At 44.1% G+C, this 11,664-nt stretch overlaps 1 protein-coding gene and 1 pseudogene across 3 annotated transcripts; one reads left to right on the forward strand and one right to left on the reverse strand.

Moving 5' to 3' along the window:
• LOC120972852 (uncharacterized) overlaps window positions 1-2,760 on the forward strand; it is a 60,134-nt pseudogene extending 57,374 nt beyond the window's left edge.
• A 1,787-nt stretch (window positions 2,761-4,547) lies between these two features.
• On the reverse strand, window positions 4,548-11,324 carry LOC109784120 (uncharacterized). Of its 3 annotated transcripts, none has more exons than XM_073502027.1 (8): window positions 10,925-11,324; window positions 10,695-10,777; window positions 8,697-8,747; window positions 7,904-8,296; window positions 7,082-7,795; window positions 6,769-6,906; window positions 5,673-5,777; window positions 4,548-5,276 (listed from the first exon to the last, which is right to left on the reverse strand). In XM_073502027.1, exons 1-4 carry the CDS (start codon window positions 11,002-11,004, stop codon window positions 8,283-8,285), a joined length of 228 nt encoding a protein of 75 aa, XP_073358128.1. In that variant the 5' UTR covers window positions 11,005-11,324; the 3' UTR covers window positions 4,548-5,276; window positions 5,673-5,777; window positions 6,769-6,906; window positions 7,082-7,795; window positions 7,904-8,282. The 3 variants fall into 3 exon arrangements, with proteins under 3 accessions (XP_073358128.1, XP_073358121.1, XP_073358125.1); XM_073502020.1 differs by having other exon boundaries at window positions 4,549-5,276; window positions 10,728-10,777; XM_073502024.1 differs by lacking the exons at window positions 4,548-5,276; window positions 5,673-5,777; window positions 6,769-6,906; ... (1 more) ...; window positions 7,904-8,296; window positions 8,697-8,747 and adding an exon at window positions 8,779-10,639 and having other exon boundaries at window positions 10,728-10,777.
• Between the last annotated feature and the right edge of the window lie 340 nt (window positions 11,325-11,664).

An 11,664-nucleotide genomic window follows, 5' to 3' on the forward strand; every position in this document is an offset into this window, starting at 1 on the left:
GCAATTGATAGAAAAGCGCATACTTTTGAGAATATCTAGGCAATGATCATGAATATAGGCATCACGTCTGTGTCAAGTAGATCGAAATGATTCTGCATCTACTACTATTACTCCACACATCGACCGCTATCCAGCATGCATCTAGAGTATTAAGTTCATAAGAACGGAGTAACACATTAAGCAAGATGGCATGATGTAGAGGGATAAACTCAAGCAATATGATATAAACCCATATTTTATCCTCGATGGAGACAATACAATACGTGCCTTGCTGCCCCTGCTGTCACTCGGAAAGGACACCGCAAGATTGAACCCAAAGCTAAGCACTTCTCCCATTGCAAGAAAGATCAATCTAGTAGGCTAAACTAAACCGATAATTCAAAGAGACTTGCAAAGATATCAAATCATGCATATAAGAATTCAGAGAAGAACCAAATATTATTCATAGATAAACTTGACCATAAACCCACAATTCATCGGATCTCGGCAAACACACCGCAAAAAGTATTACATCGAATAGATCTCCAAGAACATCGAGGAGAACTTTGTATTGAGGATCAAAGAGAGAGAAGAAGCCATCTAGCTAATAACTATGGACCCGAAGGTCTGTGGTAAACTACTCACACATCATCGGAGAGGCTATGGTGTTGATGTAGAAGCCCTCCGTGATCGATTCCCCCTCCGGCGGAGCGCCGGAAAAGGCCCCAAGATGGGATCTCACGGGTATAGAAGGTTGCGGTGGTGGAAAAGTGGTTTCGTGGCCCCCTGATGTTTTTAGGGTATAAGAGTATATATAGGCGGAAGAAATAGGTCGGTGGAGCTCTGTGGGGCCCACGAGGGTGGGGGCGCGCCCTCCTGCCTCGTGACCGCCTCACGTAGTTCCAGACTTCAAATCCAAGTCTTCTGGATTACGTTTGTTCCAAGAAAGATCATCGCGAAGGTTTCATTCCGTTTGGATTTCGTTTGGTATTCCTTTTCTGCAAAACACTGAAATACGCAAAAAACAGGAATTGGCACTGGGCCTTTGGTTAATAGGTTAGTCCCAAAAATAATATAAAAGAGCATATTAAAGCCCATTAAACATCAAAAACAGATAATATAATAGCATGGAACAATCAAAAATTATAGATACGTTGGAGACGTATCAATGCCTCCGTGATGGCGAGAGATCGCATTAGGTCCAAGGCCTCGCTTAAGAGTGCGGGCCGGATAGGGAACCCAGGACCTGCGGGGCTGGGCATGGTGGATTCTACCAGGTTGTGTTCACCAGACGCAGATCTTAATAGTTCGGGGTTGGCGTCCAGAGGCGAGTTCGGCTCTCCGATGAGAAGGAGGGTCCTGCTTGATTCCAGGCTCGCCGAACATACTGTTGCCTCTGGGTCTTCGACAAAGGGCTCCATGGAAGGAGAGGGTCCGATGGGATTTAAGATCCTATCTTCGGATGAGGTGACCTGCTCTGGATCTATGGCCAGGGCAGGGATAGTAGTTGGCCTTTGAGCGGCGTCTGATGACGGATCCGATGGGTTGCCTTCTTGGAGACGAGGAATAGCGGCCGAGACCGTGAGCCCTTCGAAGATTAAGTCTCCTCGGATATTAGCGACGTAGTTCAGGCTCCCGAATCTGATCTGATGACCGGGGGCGTAGCTGTCGATCTGCTCAAGGCGACCAACTGAATCGGTGCGCAAAGCGAAGCCGCCGAATACGAAAAGTTGACCGGGGAGGAAGGTCTCCCCGGAAACAGCATCGTTGTTGATGATCAAACGAGCCATCGATCCTTCTTCCGATGACACAGTGGAACTCTCAATGAAAGCACCAATGTCGGTGTCAAAACCGGCCGATCTCGGGTAGGGGGTCCCAAACTGCGCGTCTGAGGATCGAAGGTAACAGGAGACGGGAGACACGATGTTTACCTAGGTTCGGGCCCTCTTAATGGAGGTAATACCCTACTTCCTGCTTGATTGACTTTGATGAGTCTAGGGGTTACAAGAGTTGATCTACCTCGAGATCATAATGGCTAAACCCTAGATGTCTAGCCTATATGATTTGTCTTAGCCTCTACGGACTAAACCCTCCGGTTTATATAGACAACGGAGGGGCCTAGGGTTGTACAGAGTCGGTTTACAGAGAAAGGAAACTACACATCCGAGCGTCAAGCTTGCCATCCACGCAAAGGAGAGTCCCATCCGGACACGGGGAAAGGCCTTCTACCTTGTATCTTCACAGCCCATCAGTCCGACCCATATCGCATAGCCCGGACACCCGAGGACCCCATAGTCCAGGACTCCCTGAACGGCCGCGTTGGCCAGAGGTGGAGATGGTGAGGCGTTGAAGAGGCCGAGGGGAAAGACCAACTCCAAGATGGATGACATACGTGATGCGTCATCCATGGCCTTGCATGAGACTTTGCACGGCATGATGTCTCAAAAGGATGTGAGGGACGAGAAAAAGCGACAAAGCGAGGACGAGCAAATGAAGCAATACCTAGAGCTTCAAAGGAAGAAGCTTTTGATGGAGGAGGCGGACAAGAAGAGGAAGATCGAGATGGAGGAGGCATACCGGCAAAGGCAGCTCGACATCGAGGCCGCCAATGTCACGGCCAGGCAGAGGCGGCTCGACATCGAGGCCACCAATGCCGCAACCAAAGCAAAGGAGGTGGCCCTAGCGATCATGAGTGTGGACTTGACCAAGATGAGCAAGAAAACGAGGAGCTGGTTCAAGGCCAGGCAGAAGGAGATGTTCGACGCCGACGGCCTGAACTAGGTGGTCTGTTCGGCCGTGGCCGTTATTTTCTGAGGATGGCATGGGTGCCGGCCGCTGGCTGTGTGCCGGCGAGAAACCTATTCATTTTGGAGGCTGGCTGTGTTGCCGGCAGCAGACTGTGTTGCCGGTGACAAAACTATTCATTTTATAGGCTGGCTCTGTTGCCGGCCGCTGGCTGTGTTGCCGGTGAGGACGTGTAGGCGGGCTGTGTTGCCGGCGTGAACTAGGGCCGCTGGCATGAACTACGGGCATGGCTTATTCGAAAATTTGCGTTTGAAAAAGAAGGCGGACAGGAGGCGGCCAAAGGATACATCTGTGCGTTAGGCGCACGGCCACCGCATCCCAGAAATGACCCGGACACGACCCCGTTGCCCGCCCCAAACGGACAGAATCCGGATCAAACGGACGTCCGTTTGGGGTTGTGCGCTGGAGTTGGCCTAACCTTTCAGCTTGCTAGGCTGATCACACCATATACGACCTGGTCGTACGCAGCTGAACGAGACGAGAGTTTTGTATGTACTTGGTGTCTAGCTTGCACCAATAATCATGCCTATGTACATCTGGGACCCTTTGACTTGCACACCATTGTTTTTCTTTTTATTTGCACCATCTGACTCTAAGCCTCCTTTTCTGGGTCTTACATCTAGGTTCACACTGCATTTTGCTGGGGGCAGGGGCATAGTGCAGTGAGTGGAGAGTGGTGTGGTGTTCCTATATGTAGTATCTTCCAGAAAAAGACATCGTACATCAAAAGCCTCAAATGTACTGTACTACATTGATCTGTTACATGTCTATACAAACCCCAAACGCATGCATATGCACGACGACACGGAACACCAAGTCACCAACACACTGAATTGTGTTTTTATCACGCATGCACGCGTGCATGCTCTGTCTGCTGCATTGTTTGATGTGCTCAAAGTGTACCATGCTCTGTCTGCTGCATTGTTTGATGTGTTCACACTCGCAACCAGTTCCATCTTCGAACTGTTGAGGGTCGAGATGAGACAAGAAGGCGTGCGTCGTGATCATTATGCATGGCGCATCACAGATCAGACCACACGCCCACATGGTCGATCGGGCTAGATTCCTCACCTCTCCCGTCATCCTCGATCGGGGCCATCCGTGCATGCATGGACGTAGCTGGCTCCCCGATGTCAACCACACTCCACTAGATCGGCATCGCGCCTTGGCGTGAGGGTGCCGGTTCCAACGCCGTGGTCAAGCAGGTAATGCTCAAGTTAGTACGAATCCTGATTTAGCGTCCGTATTGAAATAGGACAACAGAATAAAAGAAAGAAGAAACATTCACTTCGAATAGAAGACATCATTGAGTTTAACATCGTCGTGAGATTATAAGGCAATACGATCATGAGACCACGAAAGGCAATCACTAAGTTCAGTACTAAGACCACAAACATAAGAGAGCAATGTCCTAATCTAAAACTAAGTTTGCAGCACATCCGTATATAAGCAAGGCAGCCACTCAATATAGGCTAAAGTTATGCCAAAAACAACTTGACTACAAAGGGCAACATCTCAAAAAGGAGGTTATTAAACACTTACTAATGATTCAGTATTAAATATCAAGGTTTATCACACAACATTGGCAAATTACATACCAAATCATACTTGTTATAACAAAAATACAAATATACTCAGAACAACCTTCTAGGAGCGTTAGTGCATTTCATAAAACAATGCTATTAAGGTGGGCATCGACGATACAACATACTTGTTGGTCCTCAACTTTCAGTTCTATCTCCAAGTATATTGGAATTCCAAAGAGAGCGGTCTTAGGGCATCTGCCCTGTCCAGCACCACGTTCCGGTGCTCAGATCCAAACCGTAAAGCAGGTTACAGTGGTACATAGTCCAGATGGTGTTGAGCAGAAAAAACAACATTATATCACACGGGAAAGAATAAGGATGGCAATGGTTCGGGTTCGGCTCGGGTTGAACAATATTAAACCCATGAAGACATTATGTGCCCGTCCATGGAAAAATCCATCGGCAAAAAATTATGTCCATGTCCAAACCCGGTGAATATCTATCAAGTATGGATATCCATCGGATTCTCTCAACGCGTACACATAAAACATTGCACAACATTCACATAAGCTCCCAAGTTCTCACAAAATTACATAGAAAAAGCGTACAACATCAAATAAGCTCTTATTCTCTCAAAATGACATAGGACAAGTTCACATCACCAAATAAGCTCTCAGATTCCCATAAAATGACATAACATCAAATAAAAATAAGTACACAATTCTCTGTCCTCATAGAATGACATAGCGATAACATAACATCATTTCTCAATCTCAATTTCTCACAAAATGGCTTAGCACAACATCAAGTAAGCACATGTACGACTGTGCATCATCTTCCATTCTTCACCTCAATGTTCTAGGCATCATCTTCTATGCTTCTGTTATGTTGGCTCCTAGCAGAGCTAACATTTCCAGGGCTAACTGCAACAGGGCCTTGTGCTCCATCATGAGAAGCTATTGACCTCTACATGAAAAAAAACAGTCTTCAGTTTCAGTTAAAGTGAGTCAACGTACACAATGTCTAAACTGTACAGATTTGAAAATATTGTAATCTCTAAATTGTAGTGAATGGTAACTACCAACCTAAATTAAATTTTCTATCTTCCTTCTTTTATGGAATAAGATAGACCTGCGAGATTACAAGTTAGATTCTAATGAATCTTAATCATTCACAACCCTATAGATTAAAATACACTGATGTGGTATAACCTAATTACTAATTAACCTGCATAGCTACAGATCACGTCATGTATCCAAATAATATGTGCTCATTTGGTAACCAACAAAAATGTACCTGACTCTATAAATATCTTCCAATTACTACTGTAAACTGCAAGAAATAATTAATTCGCAGACATACATGAGAGGTATTCAAAAAAAGGGCAACCCGGTGCATGTAGCTCCCGCTTGCGCAGGGTCCAGGGAAGGGTCCGACCACTTTGGGTCTATTGTACGCAGCCTTTCCCTACAGGAAACAAAAAAAATTACTACTGCTCCAATAACTACTATAAACTGAAAGAAATACAGTACTTAATTTTATACATACAGAGAAGGATTCACGGGACAAAAAAATCTCCTACTGCTCCAGTTACTATTGTACTGAAGAAATACTTAATTTGCAGACATACATGAGAGGGATTCAGGAACAAAAAAATTACTACTACTCCAAATACTACTGTAAACTAAAAGAAATACTTAATTTGCAGACATACATGAGAGGGATCCATGGACCAAGCACAAGTTGCATACCCACATACAGGAACACCAGACGTACATGAGAGAGATTCAGGGAACTATTCGTATTTGACCATATGGTACATTCACAGCAATGCAGCTAGAATAAAAAATATATCTAAACTAAGAGTAGATATGTTACAAGTTAAAAGTCGCCAAGAAGTGAATATATCTTTTGGAACTAACAATAGAAACAGAACCAAGATACAAAGTTACAGACATGTGAATGAATCTTTCAGCACGACAATGTCAAATAGAGGCCACTTTCCCGGGTTTCATTGCGTATTCACCCTGGATCCAACACACATGGACACATGGATACACACTGGATCCAACTTGTCTATTTATTAAAAAAGAAAGCAGAAGGATCATCTGTAAAGAGAAAACACCACATCGCCAGAAAACAAATGCTTAAGCTCGAAAAGGTATTCTTCATCCACTATTTACAACTTATCCTACCAAGAAGAAACATTTAAACAAAGTACAACAGGCACTGAAGAAAACATAAGAGCAGCTATTCTAAAAATATGATCAAGATGTGTTAGAAATAACTCGCATAATATATACCATACAGGAAAATATACACCTAAAATAATATACTTTTAATTGGCTAACAATACAATAAAACAAAGAGGGATAATCATTATGGATAAGAAAGATTAATAAACAAAAATCGATCGGATGGTGAGAGAGAGAGAGAGAGAGAGAAGGGGAAATCTTACCGGTCGAAGGTGCCACGGGAGTGAGATGAGGAGACACTCAGAAGCAGCGCCGCTAGCCGGCAGCACCCCAAAGACTGAAGCCAACCAGCTGGACTCCCGATGCCCACCCGCCAGAACTTGATCCTTTTGCCCGGGACACTGTACAATAGAAACGCATAAACTTGATCACACAGAGCTCAGAGCAAGTTTCTTTATTTTTTTACTGGTCGAAGGTTCCACGGGGCTTAAAAATGGTGTTAGAAACCAATACGCTCGAGGAAAAGTGCAAATGTAGAGACAAACATGTAGATGGTAGAAAAGGAAAATAAGGCACCTCTTTGTTCTACAATCCAGAAATGCTCGTTCGTGGTTGAGATAATCAACCATCAGTCGTTTTTGTTTGGCTAACAAATATCAGTTCTGTAGGCAAGCACAAAATGACCAGATTCTTCAACTTGTCAATTCAGATGCAATGGGAATGTCCTCGTGAGCACATATATAAATCACAGAGATCTACATCAAGGACATACATGTGCATTTTCCCTCCTTTACAATTTGAACATATAAAGAAGAGAAATAATGAAAATCCATAGGAAAGGACAAGAAAAGTAAACGCTAAAAGTAAAAGGTGGAAAACTAAAGGGTGGATCAGCTCACCGGCGGGTCCTAGACACTAACACTTCCTAGTATACATCAGGGGTTTGCATATTTTACAATCTGCTCGCATTGCATATAGAGTAGCTAGTAGCTACTATACTTTAACAAAAAATAAACCTACAGTTGTCTGCTCTCTGATTTCAGAGTAGCATGTTCAATTCATGCAAGGGGATCAAACATCAGCTTGGAACTATTAGCAACTGTGGCTCAAGTGTACTTTAAAACTGGAAGCATGGTTTAATTCATGCAAGCCAAACAAAACATCTGCAACCCTTAGCTGAAACCTGTTCCAAGGATTCGGTGACCATAGTAGTCAAATTGTGAAGAAACGATGTGTTCTATAAACCAGCGTTGTTTCATTGGCCGGCTCTATGGAAACCTCAAAACATATCTGCAGAATAAAATAAACTATTATCTCCGCGCAATAATAGAAAAATATTGAAGGCCTGCAACCAGCAACCAAAAGGATAATTCAGAACTGGAAGCCCGAAATTTATACCTGACTTTTTTACAAAGTCTTTCATCATCTCCGCCTAATCCTGGCATATCTCACATCATTTTCTTGTACCCACATCATTTTCTAGCATCAACATGCCACGCACCACGGATCTGACGGCGGGCAGCGACGAGTCGACCAGATCTGAGGGGGTTGGCAGTGAGCTCGCTCGCCAAACCCTATGTCAAAGCCGGGCTCGCTGCTCGTAACGAAGCGGGGGCTAGGCAGGGTATTGAGGCGGCAGCCTCATCCTGGGAGCAGCGCGAGAGGAGGCTGCAGCTGCGTGACAGCCCGCTCTCCACACGACTTGGGAGTGACATCTTCTCCATGCCGAGGAGAAGGGTGAAGCTGACGCCGATGGTGCTTCTTCAACATGTCATCTTCATAGCCGTAGCGCTGTGTCATGCAAGGCACACTGATTTATCAATTCCAATGAGAATATATTTTAACCCTAAATGCTCGCAAGAATCCAAAGAAACACCATATACATGCTAGCAACGACATATTAGTTTTATTTCAAAGAGGCAAAGCATCAGGCTTCTAGAATCAAAAGAGAGTTAAGTTAAGTAAATAGTACAAAATCATATTTCAAAGAGGCAGAGCATCAAGAAGGCAATTTAGACAACACAGCGACAACATGAGTTAGTATATTTAAAATTAAATGCTGGAAGACACAACTTGAATTTCACTATATAGTAAAATGTTGGACACACACAAACATATGCAACACTGTAAATTCAGTCAAACTCCAGCATCTTGTCCTTCTATGGAATAACAGTTCAGTTACCGCATTTACCTTTCGGTATTCTCTCGATGAACCCAACAGCGGATGACGGATACTGAAAGTCTACAAAACGATTGGCCATACAAAAGGTGGACATCAGAAATCACAAATATCAAATAAATAACACAGAAAGGTGCTCTGAACCCAAATCTTTTCTTCATAAACATGGAGAAACATGGGTGAACAGAGCAATCTTAAGTCATAATTTTAATTTTGTTGTGTAGCATTAGTTGGAAAGAGAAGTATAGAAGAGCATTTATCTAGCCTAACCACGAGTGAAGGAAAGTTGTAAATCTGCAAGGTAGTCAAAAACAGCGTCGAGCTTGATTTAAAGATGTGCTTCATCCATGACACATCTATATTCAGTCATTATGTACAGCAAAATGGTATGGAAGATGAGTTCTACATGTTTTCCTGTCCACTGATTACGAATAGAAATGTAGCATTAAACCTAAATCAATCCTCTGATTGCGTACATGTCATGCCAGTTTATACACTTATAAAAGCAGCTATAGCATTACAGTCACCGTCAGGGTATGCGTTACCACAAGACAAATAAAATTGAACCATCTAAGTTCCACGTTGACTCCACTTGGGATCATATACACATGAGTCGGCTAATTGGGTTGACAGCAAAGGAAATGATTCACTATCCTGTTTTGGTAAGGTCATGGCAGTTGAATCAACCACTTGCAGATATCTAAGTAGGAAAGTGCATCAGACCTCAACGCAACAAAGGTACATTAAAGCTAAAATTGGCATTAGTTGTTTATCATCCGTCTTGGCATTAGAAGTTAAACATCAGAGTTCATTGCATTTAGTGAGACAGAACAATATAAAGAGGGGATATGTTAATTATAGTTCAGTCTAATTAAACGAAACTAAATGAGTGACATGTACTGCAATTTACATCAAATAAACTATAGATGCAACATATATGCTTTGCTCTTCTCACCGACAAATACGCAACAAATAGTAGATGGAGCTTTCTATGAAGCTTTCTTTGACAAAAAGAGAGAAGATTTTGACTATACACTGGACATAATATAAGTTTGAAGGCACTGGTCATCTTGTGAAGACACGATCTGACTCATATCTCAGTCATGTTTTTGGAAACAAACTACCGACATGGCAGATAAACAAACTAAGGACTCTTGTTATAATTAAAAGAATAAGAAAGAGAAAACCTAACCTTTAATACTGAGTTTGTTAGCCAGCTTGAAGCTACTATGCAAGAAAAATCTGATGGCTTGTGCTGTAGGATTAGTGTACAACAATTATAAGGGGATAATCGAATCTGTTTTGGCATTTTATATAGCAGGTCTTGTATAACTTTTTTTGGCATTTTATACAGCAGGGCTTATCTTTGCTGCCCCATGAGAAATAGAACACACAACAACCGAGAGCCCATCTAATCCTCGTCAAGGTCCTAGCTAGCAAGGTATGTTGGAACTGGAGTTGTGCATGTAGCCCCATCTACAACGCCACCATGTCGACATGAACAAAATCTGCCGCACTAGTTTTCAATTGAAAAGCAACCCTTTTAAGAACTGAAAGGGCCTATTCGATAGAGGGGCATCATGGAAATATTTCAAATACAATCATGAAATGTGGAAAATGCTCTGGACCTTCTGTTGATAAGCATTCGTGGGGCTTCATCAGAGCACTACCTGAAATTCAGTTTCTATAATGGGCAACCATAGATAAAAGGGACACATCCAATTCAAAATTATCTTGAGCTGTTGTGATATTTCACCAAAAGTAACATGATGCGAAAACTCATGTACCAACCTTCATGTATGCAACTGCAAATTAGTTACCATTGGTACTTAAGCGTTCTCAAACTACCATTAATCAACAACTTCATAGGAAATCTAACCTTGTACTATTAGGTGAACCCGTAGTGCTGCTTTTATGCCTTTTTTTCTCCAATATATATCATACAATGCATTTTCCTAAGCATCATACATACATAAAAGAAAAGGAAAAATAAGATCAAGCAAAACACACCATAAAAATTACAGGTTCTTGATCCAGTGTCACCTGCTTGGCTTGCTTCCTGTACATTGTTTGCACGGGCCACTCCTGAGTATCTGAATCAGTTGTAGAAATCAAACTCAGATGTGGAGAAAGGGAAAAAACATGGATCGATTAGAGACATTAAAGTGGGGATCAAAAGGAGATTGGATGGGAAGAACATAAGAGAACTGGGAGAGAAAAAAAGGGCGGAGGAACCTCACCTGGTTGTCCATGGAAAGAACGACGGCGACGGTGCCGCAGCAGCCATCTCGGAGAGCCATCCTCCACATGCCATCTTCATGTCGCCTCCTATTGCCGCCGTGTTCTCGGCAGCCGACGCTCCTCCCGGCGATGGCACGCGCGCAAGTCGTCCCACTCGCAGAGGTGGCCGCCAGGCCCTTGTACGGCAGCGCCCAGTCGCCAGCCTTCCTGCTCTCGCTGGCGCTCATGGTCGCCGTGTCCGGGTGAGGAGGCTGGGGGCGGCGCAAGGGGTAGCAGCAGCGACGGGAGAGGACGAGAGACGGCGAGGATCCGGCAGGCTGGGCGACGGAGATGGCGGCGGCGTGGAGCAGCTAGGGTTAGGGTTTGGGTGGAGGCGGCAGGGAGGAGAGGAAGCCGATTGGGGAGAGGAGAGGAAGCCGATTGGGGACAAACCCTGGCGTTGGGCTTTTATATCACATAGCGAAATTTCGAAAATGCCCTCAGTGGGGTGATGTATTAACAGGCGGTGGCACGAGATCTTTACAGCGGGCGGTAACTATTCATTGCCACAGGAGCTCATCTTCGTTCCGACGGCCCAGCTCCTTCCACCTCTCAATCCAACGCCCAGAATCGCATCAAGCAAACCGATCCGACGGCCAAGAGTGCCTGATCGCTGTGAGAGCTCGGGAGCTCCCTAGATACTTATTCCTGGATTGGACAGTGCTCAGTAGCGACTGGACTGGCGTAATATAGTACATCT

The sequence above is a fragment of the Aegilops tauschii genome, chromosome 1 (genome assembly GCF_002575655.3).
Source record: "Aegilops tauschii subsp. strangulata cultivar AL8/78 chromosome 1, Aet v6.0, whole genome shotgun sequence".
Classification (NCBI taxonomy): Eukaryota; Viridiplantae; Streptophyta; class Magnoliopsida; order Poales; family Poaceae; genus Aegilops; species Aegilops tauschii.

Coding starts and splice junctions, on each gene's coding strand:
- LOC109784120 (XM_073502020.1), bottom strand. CDS start 11,152: ATGAGCGCCAGCGAGAGCAGGAAGGCTGGCGACTGGGCGCTGCCGTAC. Junction 8,748..10,727: donor ACAGGAAGCAAGCCAAGCAG/GTGACACTGGAT, acceptor ATCGTTTTGTAG/ACTTTCAGTATCCGTCATCC. Junction 8,297..8,696: donor CATCGAGAGAATACCGAAAG/GTAAATGCGGTA, acceptor TGCATGACACAG/CGCTACGGCTATGAAGATGA.